General features: G+C 39.8%; 1 protein-coding gene across 1 annotated transcript in view; it reads left to right on the top strand.

Annotated features, from left to right (window-relative positions):
• LOC124605308 (alanine--glyoxylate aminotransferase 2, mitochondrial-like) overlaps positions 1 to 18,970 on the top strand; it is a 153,636-nt gene that overhangs the window by 65,025 nt on the left and 69,641 nt on the right. The window contains exon 3 of the mRNA XM_047136890.1: positions 11,376 to 11,560. Within this exon, the coding sequence (XP_046992846.1) occupies positions 11,376 to 11,560 (185 nt within the window). The remainder of the gene's footprint in view (positions 1 to 11,375; positions 11,561 to 18,970) is intronic.

The raw sequence follows: 18,970 nt of genomic DNA, 5'->3' as shown, positions 1-18,970 counted from the left end.
AGAAATGATTATACTAGGTCTGGAAGCCAAACTGCCATGGTACTGGCAAACTAGAATTATATCAGCCCCTAGAGACAATCTAGATCGTTTCATTGAATATTTGGAACGTGTAGAACGTGTTGCTGCCAATGAGGAGCAAGCACGTAATAACCGTAATGCCAATAATAATAATAGTAATTTTAGGAACGAGCAAAATGGCAATGTAAACATCAGAACAGTAGGTGTTCGTCATCCTAAGAGAGATAGGAATTGGGGAAATAATTATCAGAACCAACAATGGCGTCCAAGGGATAATAATTTTGTTCCAAACAGAAATATGCATGTAAACAACAGTACGGAAAGTAAGGCTATGCCAGCTAACTATAATGAAAATAAAGGAAACAGTAGTAGACCTAGGCAGGAAAACTAGTTCCCGTCTATGAGGACACTGGCGCTCACCAGGCGGTTACTTTTCCTAAGCCAGTAGTTAAGGGAATTGGTAAGACAGATCAGAATACTCAAACTGAACATGTGGATGAAGAGTCGGTAGCACCTAAGGATACAACAGAAATATTAGATCACTCACAGTATTTGATAGATACAGTATTAGAGACGCTTTCTAAGTGGGAAGAGAAAGAGAAGGCTCAGCAGAGTAATGATAGGGAGGAGCTACAGAATACTGAATTGTCAGGTGAAGAAGCAGAAGAAATTCATGCTTATATTTACGATGAGAATGATGTGCTCTTATCTAAAGTGCCTGTGCAGGATGTTGATAATGTACTAATAGATTTAGGACAGGAGATAAGTGGGAATGTAGAGGGTAGGCTGTTTGGGGTCGATGAACCCAGTAGCTGTGACCAGTTGTCACTTGAGAAGGAAACCGACGATAATGGTGAAAGTGGTTTAGCTGTAACTAGTATTATGCCCGGTCTGGAGGCGCAGAATCGCTCAGACTACAGTAATTTGGGTCATGTTCAGCAAACTAAATGTAATGAAGTCGTGCGGTGTTTCGATTTAAAATTAATAGACCGACTGGAAAAGGCAGCTGAAAATGTAATTCAGGAAACCCCTACACACTGTGACCTAAATGTAATGAAGACAGATGTTGATCACTTTAGTTGGAGACAAATCCAAAAGGAACTATTAGATGAATTTGAGGAACCACCTGTACAACTTAGAATAAGCCACCCTATAATAATAGTGAATATGTTGGGTATCAATGTACGATGTCTCTTAGATAGTGGAAGTGAGGTGAGTGCAATATCTCAGTCCTTCTTTGATGCATTACCTGGTAAAGATAAGCTTACGGTAATGAGGGTACCAGGACTAAGAATAATTGGTGCTACTGGCAAGGTTTCAAAAACGGTAAAGCAAGAAGCTTTACTACCCTTTAACATTAATGGTAATTTAATTGATCATCCATGTTTAATTGTAAATAATCTCAGTATTGAGGTTTTAATTGGCATAGATTTCTTGTCAAAATATCAGAGTGTTGTTGACTTTGAAGGAAGCCAGTTGAAAATGGTCTTGCCAATAACCGGAGTAATTATAGTACCTTTTAGTGATAAGCATGTAGTGACTGATGATGGAACTTGGGAGCTGCCTATACGAGTTCTGAAAAATAGGAGATATTGGGACAAAGGTGTTAATCTTAGTAACAGTAAGCTGAACACAGAAGAAGAAGAAGCAATTATGTTAGACAAGATAGAAGCTAAATTGCAGGAAATCTATAAGATTTCAGACAATACAAAGGAAGAACTGAGACAGGTTCTAAAAAGGCATCATAAAGAGTTTTCAGATCGACGTGGCAGATTCATAGGTAGCCACTGAATGCTGTAGGGAGGAGGTTGTTCTGTAACCTCTACACAGTGTGGCAGCTGTGCAGTCCCAGCTGTGTGAGATCTTCTTTCCTTTTCAGGTCTCACTCACTCTTCATCTTTCCTATCTACAAAAATTTCGACGTCTTCTTTCCAACACATAAAATTAAGCTAATGAATGCTGTAGGGAGGAGGTTGTTCTTTAACCTCTACACAGTGTGGCAGCTGTGCAGTCCCAGCTGTGTGAGATCTTTTTTCCCTTTCAGGTCTCACTCATTCTTCCACTTTCCTGTCTTCAAAAATTTCGACCTTTTCTTTCCAAATACTAAAATTTTCCGTTATGACTATCAAGCCTTGAGTTATGTAACCATTCTATCTACCGATTAGTGAAGAAAAATACCTAATGTGACAAACCTAATAGTGACAAACAATAGAGAAGTATGACGTAATTAAGATATAAAATGTATTTGAGTAACAATTATGTATAGTACCCTGGTAATATAATAAGTACAAAGTGTTGTTTTAATGGAAATGGTCCACCAACAGTAATTTAAAAAGATATATGAATTCATGTACAAGCAAGATCTGAAGTGGTAGTGAAACCTAGTGTATGCATTAGAGCTAACTAATAAATAGTAAGAAAGAGATTGCTTAGTGGTATGAAAAATATGCAGATAAGTTGTAAGATTAAACTCACCTGATGTAGCAAGGAAAGGCAGTGTAATAAAATTGAGCAGTGTTTGTGGTTGAGACGTGAAGGACACGTCCCTGAAGTATTTATAAGGTTGGAGCTGGCCATTATTTTAGTGTAGTGTGTGACAGGATACACCTACACGTATTGAGGTTATGAGTTGGAGGCGTGAATGCGACCATAGGTACCCTTATGTTAGATGAGACAGAGCAGCTCATGGTGTCCTATAGGTTTAAGGAATTTAGCATTACGCTCGTCCATAATTATTTGATGCAGTTTAGTGGTAGGTCTGAGAGAGACTACCTGTGGTTTCAGCGTCCGATTGAGTGGAAATGGATTGCCACGTGAGCAATCTAATCAGCTGCAGTACACTATGAATATGAAATAAATGTGCTATCCTATGCTTTAAATATTAATACAGTGAGTGTTAAATAAGTTCATACACTAGCAAAGTAAGTAAGTACATAATGGCAGACGTAAAACATTATTTTAGCTCCGCATAAATACACTTCAAAGTAAGTAAGTACCTAATTGCAGATGTGGAACTGGCAACAGCAGAGGACCAATAAGTGGATTTTGTAGTCAACTAAACGTAGTGTGTTTTGAACACTCACAATTGTACTATTACCAAAAGTTACTCACATGTACAAAGAAGCTGAGAAAACAACCACTAATCATACTCATACTATCTCTAAGAATAAAGTAATCAAAGATGAGTCAGTTAAGTAAATAAAATGCAGATTTGTCAGGAATGTACCGAGCATTGGTTCAGTATTCCGGCCCAGAAATAATAAATTGATGTTAAATAGGATTCATGATTGTATGCCTTGAGCATAGATTTTCTCTAGTACGTGACTAACGGCGTTTTGAGCCATTTGTTTACCGATTTTATGACAGTTAAGTAACCGTAAGAGTAAAATTGAGAAAGGTTCTGTTAACTTTGTTCCAGGAAAATATTGAAGGATAAAATGTATATATCCCCATTTCATTGTGACCCACCCTTAGATATTAAGTGAACAGAGTCTGAGGCACTCTTTTTGTTTGTTCTACAGGACAAACCAGATAATGGCAGCCTGGTAGCTGCGTGAAAGTGTGGAGTGACTTGGACACAACTCACAGTGACCCCTCCCCTTTCCCCCATGTAATTTAGAGAGAACGTGAAGGACGCACACCATAGCAACTTCCCCTCCTCTACCCTTGTGAATAGAAGTGTAGGATGCCAGCCAAAGCGGCTACAACCACGTGTATAAAAAAATTATTTGTGAACTTTTCTTTCAGGTTTAGAAAAGACTGCTAAGAGATATTCATCTGTTTATGTGTCATGTTATTTTCTTTGAATTTGTGTATGTAAAAATGTATTTAATGGATCTAAGAGTTTCATAATTTTTCAATTTGTATGTGTTTGTTTGTCTAAGGCAATATGTATGCCAAAATATTTCATGACTTTGTTTTAAAAAATTTGAGTAATGACAGTGTTTAAAAGGCAGTGAATATGCCTACAATTTAAATAATTAATGTAGGTAATCAGTTTTCATTAATGTTTCTACAGGTTTATATTTCAATTTTGATTTTCATAGGGAGTTAAACTGTACTCTTGCTTCCCTTTTTGTAATTAAATTTTTTTTTTGTCATTCATTAACATTCATAAACAAAAAATTTAAGTAGAGGGTGATGTAGGGAAGCAGCCTACTCACGCTGTAGTAAATTCACATCAGTTTCCATTGTGTGCCAGCCAGTCTGCTGTAACTAGCTCTGACGTCATAAATGTTGCGCAATACCTTAAAAATCAAGCAAATGAACTAAAACTTTTCTAGCATGTCAAAAATAATACTAAATTAATGTGTGTTAAAAATCAGTTCGATAACTTCAGCCATTTCCGAGATTTGGACGTTTTTCTGGAAAAATCATTGGCGCAACAGAAGAGAGCTAGAGACTTCAAAATTTATATTTAGATTCATTTTTCATAATGATTTAATAAAAACAGTACTTTGGATTTCACATATTAAGATTTTAGTGGAAATTCATGATTTTCTGGTTTTCGTCTCAAAACTGAAGGAAGCAAGATAGATTAAGTAGGCTAGTAAATAAGGCTAGGATGTTTAGATTTAAATAGGTTGGAGGTCCGCTATGATTATGAAGATGTGTAAAGTTTCCTTTTAATACCTATAAAATTATAGCGATAGCGGATCTCAAAAGGGACAGTTCAGAGCTCATCTGCTGCGTGCAGGGTAATTAGATTAATTCTCTCGCCCAGAATATTTAACTTAGCCACGTCAAAATTTTATTATCAATACTTACCTGCGTGCTGAATGCACGTTTAAATTAAGAGCTTCTTCGGCCATCAGCCAAAGAAGCTATAAATTATTATGTAACTTGAAGTGGTGCGTTACTAGCCCAGCGGCTAGTCGGGAGAGCGGATTTGATCAGGCGATCCCTCAGCCGTCCGCACCGCGGCTTTATATATAAGAACACTGCGCGAGGAAGCAAGGCCCCAGTTCTCTCCAGACGCTGAATGACACGCCATCTTTGTCGGTAGTCGCGTCGCATCAGTGTATCTGCTACAAACAGCCTCGGGTGCCGTATTAAGTTACTAGAGATACGCGGAACTATGAAAACATTTCATGTGAAGTGTTAATTCTGGAATGATTTTCATTAACTAGCTTCAGTTTGCGTATTGTCGTATTTTCACGTGCCGTCGCGGGACAGACATTCTACCAAATATTTTGCGTGGCGTTTGATGAAATATTTTCATCAAATTATGGCGAGCATTCTTTTTAACATTTGATTCGGACATTTATAGTTGCATCAGCGCATTAGACTCTGAACTGTTCTGTTAGTTAGATTGTAGGGATACTTGTGGTTTTTATTAGTGAATTTCAGAATATACTCAACTATTTTGGAAAACCGTTTTTGATTAGAAATCCCGGACAATCTCCTAATTCCTCAGAGCTGTAAGCTGCAGCTATAAGAACATTCTCAGGTAAAGTGGGCACTAGGATATCTATTTACTGGCTCCAAGTTTTATTAAATCACTTTCTGGGGGTCACGGAGTAAATAGAGAGCCAGTGTTGAGAACGGCAAAAGACAGCAATAACAACATTCTAAAAGCCATAAACTGCTTCAACACGCAAGCATATATCCAGCAATAGATTAATTATTATTACAAACTTATTCATCCGCCGCCCCACTTATGGTGCATCGGTTGGGAAGTGTTTCCACAGTCTACAAATATGAATTACAAACTTATTCATCCGCCGCCCCACATTGTGTTTTGCTGTAGTAAAAGTGAGAAAGCTGCAGTTGTGGAACATTATATATTCAAGTTTGCTAAGTGTTTGTGTATCTTGTGTATTAGAAGTGTTTTGCAAATAGCTTGTGCTGCTCCAGTTGTTAGCTTCAATCTTAAAACATACGTGTGTCAGAGTTCATTGCACTCGCGTGTGGCCAAGTCTAGGTTGTGTTTGTCCATTATAGTTACTTATACCCACTTTCATAAACAAGAACGTTAATCTTTCTCTTGCCTAATTAGGCTGGCGACCGTTTCCCTTATTCTAGAAACAGTATAGCTAGGCAAAATTTTGTTTGTCACTATTCCAATATTTACGTAATTCTGACTTTCATTTCCGATAAGCCACCTCCGTTAGGAACAACACGGTCAATTTAACAAAATTCCTCTCAGAGGGTAACACTGTTCTGTTGCTTTATACCATTATTAATCCAATAAAATACATCTGTTTTACAAATTGCCTTTAGTTTTGTGGTTATGGTATAACAGTAGCAAAAAGGAAGAGTTATAGCTCCTTTGTGGCCGGACAGAGGGACTCTGAGAAGTGGTAGGTGACTGGAAAGATAAAATACGGGAGACCTGTTTCTGTACAAGGCTGGGATGACAATTTCAGTCTGTGAAGGCCTCAGTGAGACACTTGGTATATTTGGAGAGGGACTGCTTGTCACTACAGATGGAATGGCCTTGAGTGGTTAGGCTTTATAGAAGGGACTTTGTGGTACGGAATGGGTGGCAGCTGTCAAAGAGGAGGTATTGCTGATGGTTGTTAGGTTTGATATGGCGGAGGTACTGATGTAGCCATCTTTGAGGTGGAGGTCAAAATTGAGGAAGGTGACTTGTTGGGTTGAAGAGGACCAGGTGAAGTGGATGGGGCAAAAGGTGTTGAGGTTCCGGAGGACTGTAGATAGGGTGTCCTCACCCGTGATCCACATTACAAAGATATCATCAGTGAATCTGAACCAGGTGATGGGTTTGGGATTCTGAGTGATTAGGAAGGATTCCTCTAGATGGTCCATGAATAGGTTGCATAGCATGGTGCCATGAGGGTGCTCATTGTTGTGTACTGCAGGTTTGTTTGTAGGCAATGCCTTCAAAGGTGAAGTAATTGTGGGTGAGGATATAGTTGGCCAGGAAGGAGGTTGTAGTTTTGGAGTCAATCAGGCATTAGGAAAAGTTGTGTTCAATAGTAGCAAGGCGATGGGATTTGGGATGTTAGTGTAAAGTGAGGTGGCATCAATAATAACGGATGGCCCAGAAACAGGTTGGCATAGGAGGGTGCTGTGCAGGTGCACATTGCTGCTGTGCTGCAGATTTCTTTGTATATCTTCCACTTCAAAGGAGACATAGTTGTTTGTTAGGATAAAGTTTGTGAGGCATATAAGGAATGAGGTAGTGGGTTTGGAGTCTGAAGGGTGCTGGGAAAAGTAGTGTTCAGTAGTGGCGTGACCATGGGCAAGGGGAGTGTTGCTGTTAACGGAAGTGGCATCTGCAGTGATGAGTAGGGATTCAGGAGGTAAAAGTTGGGGATGGTGGAGAGTCAGTGAAAGAAGTGGTTGGCATTTTTGATGTGGGAGCCTAGTTTTGGACAATTGGTTGAAGGTGTAGGTCGATGAGGGGCGAAATTCTTTCAGTGGGCGCACAATAACTGGCTACAATGGGGTGCCCAGGACTCTTGTGTTTGTGAGTTTTGGGGAGCATGTAGAAGGTTGTGTGTGTGTGGGGGGGGGGGGGGGGGGAGGAGGATGTCACATGGATAAGGAGGGGAATAGATTCAGGGGAGAGGTTCTTGGGAGGGCCTAAGGCTTTAAGCATGGACTGGAGGTTGTGTTGCACCTCTGGGATGGGATCATTCTGGCAGGGTTTATATGTGGAGGAGTCAGAGGGCTTCTGCTAGGTATTAACAGTGATTTGTAACAACAGTGGATGATAGGTCAGGATTTGTTTTGTGGTTTTGTATGGCTGTCCTTTCGTCTGCTGAAAGATTGGTGTTCTTAGGAATGGATCTAAGCAAGGATGGTGAGGCCATGTTGGAGGTAAGCAACTCCTGGAAGTTGTGGGGAGGATAGAGATTGGATAGTGGTGTCCCAAGGCGGCAGCAGGGTGTGAGCAGGTTGGATAACTTATAGAGGTGGTGTCTGGAATGCCATTCCGTGTGCTGGAGAGCAAGGGATTCAATTTCAGAGATGTGGTGTGTGTAATAGGGATTGCACAATAGCAGTACCTTGCGGAGGAAGCAGAAGTGTTTCTCGGATACCTGTGCCATGGAGATGTGTTTTTGCCATAGGAGGTTTGTGAGGGCCAGGGACTGGCAGAATCTGAAAAGATGAAAGTCATTATGAAAGGAAGGGTAGGATGCAGAGAAAGGAATTTTTATGGTTAGGTCATTTGGGGACATTCTACAGTTTAGGCAGCATTTAAAGAATAGGGTGTGAGACTGGGTTTTAGCCAGGAAAAGGGATACTTTATTGAACTGGTGCAGAAAGATGGAGCAGGAATCCATTGTGGCAGGGTTGAATTGGGATAAAATGGGAATGACGCAGAAATGGATAAACGAAGGTGTTGGTGATTGTGAGGGGAGCTGGGCAACAGAAAAAAAACATTTAAAAATACGTATAGACATGCAAAAATGAGCACAAAAACTCATAAAAATAGGCACAGATATATGGAACAACCAAAAAATATGCACAAACTTGTACTTACACATAAAAATGTATAAAAACATGGGAAAAAAGGAATGGATGAGGTATGGGAGTATGTGCAAATTTGGGGTTATTGGTTAGATCGAAGTTCATAAGTTTGTGTGCCATGAGTAGGTGTGGAAAATAAAATGTGGGAATGTGCAAGGATGAGGGAAGAAATGTGAAATCAGTAGGAATAATTATAATTAGTGGTGGAAAGAATTTGGGGCATGAAATATTGCATCAACAATCCGGGTGGTTACGTAGCCACATGTTGTGCATGTATGAAATTTTTGGTACAGTATGGCTGGGAAGTTACTGTGTGTGCTTTTTGGAATACAATGAAAACAATGTCAGTAAAGAAAGGAAAGAATGGATACTGAGAAGAGCAATGTTTTAAAGTAATGTGACAGTTACATTCTGTCTAAGTTGCCTGCCAGAGATGGTGGTCATGTGTGCTTGGGGTGTGCTTGCTTGTGTGAATGTGTGTGTGTTTTCTTTTCTGAAGAAGGCTTTGACTGAAAGGTAAATGTGTAACAATCTCTTCGGTTGCAAATGTCTGCAACTCAGTGTGCCATCTTTACAGTGAGTAGCAATCTATCCTTTTCCTAAAATAATTTTAGTGTTAACTTTTTTCTTGTCTGGGATTCAGAGTGGGTTTCTGTATTTAGATGCAAAAGTCTTTACCAGGCTTCCACAAAACATGAAGCAAGAATTATGGAATCCTTACAAATGCAAGTGAAGATTTAAAACATGTTATTAGCAACTTCTGCAAATTATATTAAGACCTAGAATAAAAGATCAATGATTCCTATTATGTTAGTGGCAAGGAGTAATATTTACTGTGAACAGGTTTCTATTGCTAAAAATGTAGATAACTATTGTTGTATGAAACATGTAAGTGTGATCATGTAGACATTAAGGTAATATTCAGACTTTCTATTTTTATCTTATTTTATTGGTTTGGTCTATGATAAATTTATCATTTATTTATTTGTATCTTGTCCTTCATATGATATTTTGTTTATTCACTATTCGCTCTACACAGCTGTTGTTATAAATGCTGTTCTTATCTATTATTTTCCTAGTTATGAGTCTTTCTAGTATTTTACCACTACTCATTCTACCTTACTTGTTCAATCTTTTGCAACCCTGTAGTTCAAACACTTTCAGATGGTGCACTACTGCACACTAATAATTTCCACTTTTCAGTGCCGTATAAGGCTTTGCAGAATAAAAAGGATCTCACTATTATTTCCCAAATTGTGTAACAGTTAACTCACAGATTTTTTAAAAATTTTTGTTTCTAATTTCTGTAGATGTTTTTCTTTCTTTGTCATATTTCATAACACTTCTTGCTCTACATCTCAAACTGCTTTACTAGCTTGACTCCAGTTTGCTGATTCTCTTTCTCTTGTTCTCTGTAATTACCATAATTACCATTGCCTTTGTCTTCTTAATATTTATTTACAGTAACCATCTTATTATTGGGTGTTGTCTTGTAATAGCCAATCAGTATTTTCCAGAAAATGTTGAGGTAATAGTTCGTCAGTGATGACCAGAAGTGGTTCAGCATGAATTGGGACAAATTGTCACAAAAATGAGGGTTCCTTAATATTGTGTTGAAGTTTCAATTCATGCTACTCTTTTGGCATCAGTATTCTGTTAGACACAAGGAGGGATAAGAAGAACAAAGAGATATAGCCACTGTATCTGTTAAAATTAAAGGTAAATAATTTCAAATTACATGTGATCTGGGCAAGTGAAGCATGTTAAAGCACCCAGTTCCGGGACACAAGGAGGCATGACAGCCCCGGATTGAATCTGCTTTGATTAATGGTGAAGAATGGCATGCTGACCAGCCTGGATGTGGTTTTTAGGTGGTTTTCCACATCCCTCTACCTAAATGCAGGGAAGGTTCCCATGTCATACCTCATTTAAATGATGCGCAAACACTTGAAAAACTTTGTCACATTTGACCATACAAAGCACACTAGACACAGACAGAAGGGATACACCAATTCCTCCCCCGGGTGGAAGTTGGGAGGAATGGATAGCTGGCAATAGCTTTAAAATGCCTTTTGTACTGGTGACCACATCACTATAATTGCCTATATTCAGGTACAGTTGGTTCTCCACATAAGTTGGAGAAGCTCCATGTCAGTCCTCTGGCCTGGAAATGGGTGGGTACCAGGCATCAGACAGGAAAAAGAGATAATCTGGGCCTCAGAAACTTCACTGCTTATAGCGTATCTTAGGAATGTTATTTGACAAATAATTTTTCACTGTTAATGAATGCTGTGTATCACACTCCCACCATGTAAATTCGAGACAACTTGAGAAATCAGCTTTCTCACAAAAAAACAACCCCTCATAAATGGACAGAGAATACTTTCTGATGACACTAAGTGTCCCAAGCATGCCTTGAGATACAAAGATTTCTTAATCAATGAGGCAGTGGAGAATCATATGGGACCTAAACATTTTAACAGTGGAAAAAAGATTGTGACACGAGTTTGACATTGAATCTGGTCCAGATGGCATCGCAATAATTTAGAAGTTGGTACTAGTGATGACATCATCCTCAAATTGCTGCTATTATTAATGACCTTTGAGCTGGAAATACCTGCAAACTGATGAATACTGATTAGCCACTATTTTCGTAACTTCTGAGAGTCAGTTAAGTTTGCTATTGGTGAACATTTACAAATAATGGCAAGGACCACTGTAAATATAATATCAATGTGGCAAAGTTGTAGAGTCAGATATTATATAAATAACAAAGTTGAGGTAGTTATGATCCTTTTCAGACTGAATTTTAATTTCACTCACTTTCTATACCAGAAAGTGTTTTTTCATGAATATAAATTTTAAGTTAAGAAAGATTGTACTTACAATTAAATTAGTTGATATTTCTGTTCCAGGGTCACAGTTATGGATCAGCAAAAGAAATTCAACAGAAACATGTTGTTCCTTGCTTAGCTCCTGTGTATAAAGAACCCCTTCTGCTTCACCAGGGGTACAAGCAATGGCTGTTTGACCACAATGGGAAACGATATCTAGATTTATTTGCTGGAATTGCAACAGTCAGTGTGGGACATTGTCATCCGTAAGAGAGCAGTTTTATGTAATCTGTTGTTAAATATTTTTGTATACATTTTGTTTGTATATCCAGCAGCTTAAGTAATCAAACATTTTCTCAGCCAACAACAGTGGTATGAACGCAAAACTTCAGGTATGCATTATTTAAAGTTTCTGGAGTGCGCATGCAAATTTTCTGTATTCTCCAATAGATAGCGTAGCTGCAGCAGTGTTTCAAAATGGCATCTGTTAGTGATGTATATTACAAACAGTGTGTCGTTATTGAATTTCACACTGCAGAGAGAGAATTTGTTGGGTATAGTATTTGAGGTGAGAGTGACACAGATTCCCCTCCTAGCCTGAATATTGATAGAGAGAACATGTCAGAGATACTTGGGCTCCAGGTGACAGCCATGGCTCATGGCCATATGGAGTATGGCCACTGTGGCAAGTGCATGAGGTGGCACTTTCCTGTGATGACTGTTTACCCATATATGTTTACTGATGTACTGCAGCCTGGTGATTTGCAGCCAGTTTCTCAGTTGTCTCTGAAGCCCAAGTATCATGTCGCTGAATAGCAGAGTTTTTTACCTTGCCTGATTAAAGTTTGAGATTTAGTTTTTCTCTTGGATTGTGTCTAACCATTTAGATGACTTGGCTTTGTCTTAGACTTGTGCGTGTGTGTGTGTGTGTGTGTGTGTGTGTGTGTGTGTGTGTGTGTGTGTGTGTGTGTGTGTGTCTTTTTATTTTTTTTCTTTTTATTTTTTTTCACCTCTTGATTTCTGCTGTCATTCACCAGTAGACCTGCCTGTTTTGGTTCCACCAGTCTTTACGTTGCCACCAGTGCAAGTTATTGTAAACTGTGTTTCTACCTTCATGGAGTAGGATAGAAACATTCACAAACATTTGTGTGCTGTTTATGGAGCATCTACTTATGGACAGAAGTACGGTTATCAGGTGGGCAAAGAGGGTGAGGCCACTACAAGTAAGTGGTTCAGCTGATCTCAAAGATTTCAGCATTTGGGCAGACCATCCAGAGCTGTCACACCTGACAAGATGCAGTTTGCTGATGCAGTGGCATAGCAAGGGTGGGGGGATCAAGGGGTCTGGTCTGTCATGTACTGCAAGCCACTTGCAGAGGAGTGCCAAATGGTCTCCAAGACAAACAAGATTTTCTGGAAAGTATATTATTATTAGAATAAATTCTGTATATTATATATGTGACTCTTCTGTAGGGGTGGGGGGTTGGGGAGGAGCTATAAAGCGAGTGTCATACCTCGGATGTGGAAGGAGGAGGAGGAGGAGGAGGAGGAGGAGGAGGAGGAGGGGGGGGGGGGGGGAGCACCAATGAAATGTTGTGCTCTAGGCACCAGTTATGTTTGCTAAGCCATTGTGCTGATGTATGCATCTGTGATGCCCAGAGGCAGCACGATTAATTCTGATGCATATGTGAATACAATAACCAAGCTCAAAAAGCATTTCCAGTGACTTTGGCACCATAACAACCCAGGCGACTGTTTGATTCAGCATGATAATGCCCAGCTTTGCATATGTTTGAGGATTTCAGAACATATTACCAAACAGATTTGGACAGTATTACCCCATCTACCCTATGGCCCTGATTTAGCTTCCTCAGACTTCCATTTCTTTGGCCATTAAAGGATGCCTTTCATGAAAGACATTTTGAGGATGATGAAGAGGTAATTCACACAGTTAAGAAGTGGCTGTGACCAGAACACACCTATGAGCTTTGCTGGAGGAAGGCCATGGACTGGGAAGGAGATTATGTGGAAAAATAGGGAATGTAGAAGAAACATTATTCCTTCTTGTGTGTACATTTCACTGTGTTCAAATCAATAATTGTTGAAGAAAAAAAGGTGATGCATTACTTCCTGGGTGACACTTTTAATTTGACGTAGTTCCTCATTAAGTCAGTGCAATTTATTCGTTGATTTTCAATAGTGTATATTCCACCCATGAAATAAAATTTCAATAGACCTGCGAAATATTCGTCTATGGCCTCTTCATGTCTTTCATACAAAATTTCTTTACATGACCTAATAGGTGGAAATACGAGCAGCCGAACAGAGTGGACATTCCAACAATTTCTTCTTCAGCTCTCTGTTTTCTCAGAACCAAAGCAACTTTGCAGGTAGTTTCATTTTCCTGGTGAAAGACGATCCTTTTTTTTGTTTGTTTGTTTGTTTTGCAATGAGTAAGATTAGGCACTGATCTCACATTTGGGGGAAGGAGGGAAATGGGTGGCAGGATTTAAAATCCCTATCCACCCAATCAGAAATGGGTTTTTGATTGTTTCCCTCAATAACTTAAGGAAAATCTCAGGGTAGTTTCTTTGAAAAAGATATGCTGATTTCCTTCCCAATCTGAGCTTGTGTTCCACCTCTAATTATGTCATCATTGGCTGGACATTAAACCCTAATCTTAATCTTTTATCATATATTTTCCTTCTGTTAGCCAACAAGACTTGTATGGTACTTGTCTCTTAATGTTAAATCCTTTGCAAAGAAGCCAATAGCAACAGTGTTTTAGTATACCACAAAATAGTGGCTATAGCCTTTCTGGCAGACGAAATTGCTTTCACCTTTTCCTGGGTCAGGCGTCCTGTGTTCCACCCACTACTTTGATTGCAGTTTTGTTCTGGAGTGAAGTGGTAGGTAATATTTCATCCATAATAACAAATTGTTGCATAATATCAGTTGAACACTTTCTGAACAATCCAAACATTGCTAAGAAATTTCTTTTACATTTGCTTTTGATCAGCATTCACCAAATGCAGAATATATCTTACACAAAGCTATTCCATCATTAATTGTTCATGAAAAATGCACCATTCTCTTTCTTCCAATATGCCTATGGCATCAGAGATTTCATTTACACTATAAAGTGAACATATTTAACTGCCTCATGATACCCGTGAATTAATTAGGAGCCTTTGAGGGGCAAACATACAAACAGATCAGGGGTATGGCCATGGGAACCAGAATGGCTCCTTTCTATGCCAACCTTTTCATGTGTCACTTGGAGGTGGTTCTTCAGGGATCCATAAGTCTTCAGCTCTTGGTCTGGTTTAGATACATTGATCACATTTTTGCCTTATTGACTGTTAAAATTGCTGGAATCTCTAAATATCTTCTCCCAATTAAATTTCATATGGTGCTATTATGAATCTCATGCCACTGTCCTTAATGTTTATCTCATCCTCGCTGAAGGCCAGCCAGCTACACATTTTCAACCACGTTAAACCTACTAATGAAGAACAGTACCTACATTTTGACAGTTGCCATCCTTTCCTTGTCAAACGTTCCCTCCCATACAGCCTTGGAATTTGAGGCAAATGTATTTGTTCAGATGCAGAATCTTTACAGTAATACACCACCATTCTCACATCAGCCTTTGGAGGAAGTAATTACATCACCAACCTAGTTCAAAAGTAGATTCCTTGGGACATCACATCCAATGCTGGTACTGCTGATCCCACAAAAAAAAAAAAAAAAAAAAAATTCGGAGCATACAACTTGTCACTCAGTATTATTCTGGTCTGGAATGTATTAATTAGCTACTTCTTCAAGGCTGTGCTTTCCTAAAATCATGTCCTGAAATGAGATCCATCCTGTCTGAGATGTTGCCCACCGCACTTAGAATAGCTTTTCAATGCCCTCCCAATCTCCGCAATATCCCTGTCAGATCCTGTGCTCCTTCAGCACCCATCTCCCTACCCTATGGCTCCTACCCCTGTGACTGTCCCTGCTGTAAGACTTGCCCTATGCACCCTCCTACCACCACCTACCTATTCCAGCCCTGTAACTGGCAAAACATATCCTATCAAAGGGAGAGCCACTTGTAAAACAACACTTGTCTTATACCAGCTATTACATAAATACTGTTCAGCCTCTTATATTGACATGAGCACCACCCAGTTATCATTCAGGACGAATGGGCATAGGCAGAGGGTGTATTCTGGCAACACACACGACAGACATGATCTCGGTGCCTCTTTCACCACATGCACCATCTGGATTCTTCCCCCAGACACCAATTTCTGAGAACTCCGCTGCTGGGAAATAGCACTACAACATGTCCTTGGTTCTCGCCACCCACCTGGCCTTAATTTTCGTTAATTCCTTCCTAATCAGAATTTCTAGACAGTAATTAGTCCTTATATCCCTCTGTTTTAGTCTTCTACATCTGTCATTACTGCCCTGTCTATTTTTTGCTCTCCCCCCTCCCACCTCTGTTATATACGATGGACTTAACTTTTCTCTCTTAACTCATACACAATGTTTTAGTGGTAATCCCTGTCTTGTATACTACCATGTCTTCCTCCTTTCAGCTCTCGCGTTTTCAAATCTCATCCAGTGCAGTCATACCCCTTTTTCTAAACCTCTCCAGACCCTTTTCCTTCACTCCTCGTACTTCTCCTTCAACTCTTCTGCCAGAAGAAGGAGCCAATGGCTGCAAAAGCTTGTAAAAGTTAAACCTTTTTGTGTGTGTTTGTGTTCTCCTACTGCCGCTTGGTGACTAATATTATATTTATGACTGTAACTGCTGTTTTCCAACTATGATTGATTATTGGCAAGAAGCCTCTTTAGGGAAGTAAAAGTGCTCTGAGGTTCTAGACTCTCTGTACAACTGTTTCAAAAGTTGTCTAGAAAATGCTCTTTGAGAGGACACCATATATTATTCTTATTACGTTTCTGCACAATTAACACTTTTTTTGTCAATGGTCACCATAGAATATGTATGGCCTAGAGGCAAAGCATGTGCCCAGAAACTGGAAGGTCACGCGACTGAATCCCAGTTGGATCATGGAATCTTTCACTTGCCATTAACCTTGCCTTCATCTCTTCATGATACAAAATTTTCACCAGGAATAACATATGGTTCAAATTTGATGTTAAACTGCAGGTCCCCTTTCCTCAGAAGGATTACTGGGATTGGGTAAGGACATGAAATCACTGAAGTGGCATCCAATAGAAAGATTTTGTGCAGCTGCTGAATTATAGGAAAGTATTATTATTATTATTATTATTACCTGCCATTACTTATAACACAAAAGCTGCTGAGCTTAGATGTTCTCATATCTTGCCTGGTTAGTTCTTTGACTCTATTGAGGAAAATGTCAACATTATCGATGCAAACAGATTGCAGGGTGCCACAAACCATGATAGGTTGTGCCTACAGCTGCTCACCTGAGCACACCACCTAGGAGCTTAAAAATATTCATAAACAGAGGCCGGGAACACCACAGTTACATCTTTCACCAAATTAAGACTGTACACATAACCCTCAAGACACAGTGTTGGAAACTGACTACCTGCTATTGTTTTGGATTTTCAATGCCTCTAAGGACTGCTTATTGCTCTACTGAGTATGACTTTGCAATGACTTAAGACCATCTGATACTATTCTTCCAGCGCCAAGTTTGCTCACTCACACCATCCCAACTCATTCAGGTTTTTTGTTATCTTTCAGTGTTCTGTGGCAATTTCATTGTGTACTAATAAACACTGTGCACATTGGTCGCAGGAACCCAAGTGAGCATGTACAAAAATGGTAACTAGAATTCTGGCTACAATTCAAGGCAAGGATACAGGACTCGAACACGGCATGCATTCAGTGGAGGCAAAAATGGATCCAGAGTTTTTTTAACTGTGACAGCTGCAACAGTAATAAAAGCTGCAGCAACAGGCTCACTTGGGACAGTGGACAGAGTCTCAAGCCAAGTTGTTTCAAGCCAAGCTGAAGCAAGCAGCTCCTGCTTCAAGCAGTGGTGTCAATACACCAGCTGCCACCATTCCATCCTTTCAGCCAGATGCTAAGGAATGGGAGAGCTGTAGCTAATGCCTCTCGCTGCACTTCCAGGCATTTGACATGTCTGATATACCATTACAACATGCATGTCTTCTACCTACTAATCTGAAATTGTTAAATTTGCTTCACAAACTTTGGCCCTTAGTAGAGCCAGAAACTTAACAATTTTCAGAGGTTTGCACATTATTTCCTTCATAGTATGAACAAAAGTGTCGTGTAGTAACAGCAAAATTAGATTTTTTTTCAGTGTCACAAATGCAATAATCAGTCATATGCAGCAAGGGCAGCTGAATCTCAAGGTGCTTCTCATACATGATGTTTGACGTGTAATAACTAGAATTGTTATCAACAGTAGTCAAATTCTCTTGAGTGAGAAGTAATCATTTGGTTCACTCCTAACCAGGATGTGATTTTAGACAACCCAATCCCAGACAACGTTATCCCAGTTCCTAAAGCTTATGAAGTCTCATGTCAGACCAGTACTCATTTGAGGAACAAGATATGTCTTCTATCAAGAGCTCATCCTTTTCCAATCAAAAAGCTGCAGACTAGGGACTCGGGCTGCTCATTTTCTAGTATTGACAGCACTGTGTCTTCCCTTCAAACTTCATCTTGTTTCCACATTAAATCACAAAACTGGGATTCGGATCACTTATTCCTTAGCAGAGACACACTAAGCAAGTTTGCCATTCTGCACTTCACAGAGCACATTCGAATAACCAGTCTTCTCCACCCATTTCAGATTCAGTCTAGTCCCGTCCCACAGTTGTCCCCTGCCCAAGAGCCCACCATGTTATTGCACTCACCTCCAACAGCAGTGTTCTCATTAACATTTATACTACTTGAATGCCATACTTGGCCAAGTCATTATTGTCTGCAGCTCCCTCATACGTCCTTCTGCACCGTGGCACAAACAAAAAAAGTTCATGTCATCTTTTCTTTTATGGTGCAACTGCAGAAAATATGATTCACACTCACCATTTTTGACTGCCTGGTTATGTTTCAAGTGAATATAGGAGCTTCCATGTATCTTATAAAATGACACTTTTGCATAGATTGGGTCGGTATCAGCTCCTAATGAGCAACGGCTGAGTGTGCATCCTCCTCCATGGTCATTGTGAAGTGGTGGCCTGCTTCAAGAACATCAACAGAAGTTTTACGTCATTGCTTCAGACCATGCTCAAAATATTTTTGGTCTCAACACTTTGCATGCCTATGGCTTTCAGCTTGACAATTCCGTAAACATGAATTCCCTTGTCCAGGCACAATTACCAGCTGCAATCCAGTATAGCTGTTGACTGCAGCATGCTACTGGATGCCTTGTGGCTGGTGGTGCAACATCTGATGTCTAGCAGTCACCTACATACACAGTGGGCACCATTAGCTGGACCTGCACATACATCCGGGACCCTTGATGGGCAGTCAGTTGGGATCACATGAAGTTCAGCATTCAAGCAAATAGGGCATGCCTGGTGCAGCATGCAAATTAGCTCCTTCCTCCCCCAATGTTCACCAAGTTGGCAACAATCCAGCCTCCTCCAGTATTGGTTCCAGACAGGTACCTCTTCTGGTGTCTTCCGAGGACACCACCACCTATGAAAGCAAT

This window comes from Schistocerca americana, chromosome 3 (genome assembly GCF_021461395.2).
Source record: "Schistocerca americana isolate TAMUIC-IGC-003095 chromosome 3, iqSchAmer2.1, whole genome shotgun sequence".
Classification (NCBI taxonomy): domain Eukaryota; kingdom Metazoa; phylum Arthropoda; class Insecta; order Orthoptera; family Acrididae; genus Schistocerca; species Schistocerca americana.
This window is presented reverse-complemented; position numbering and strand designations above follow the sequence as displayed.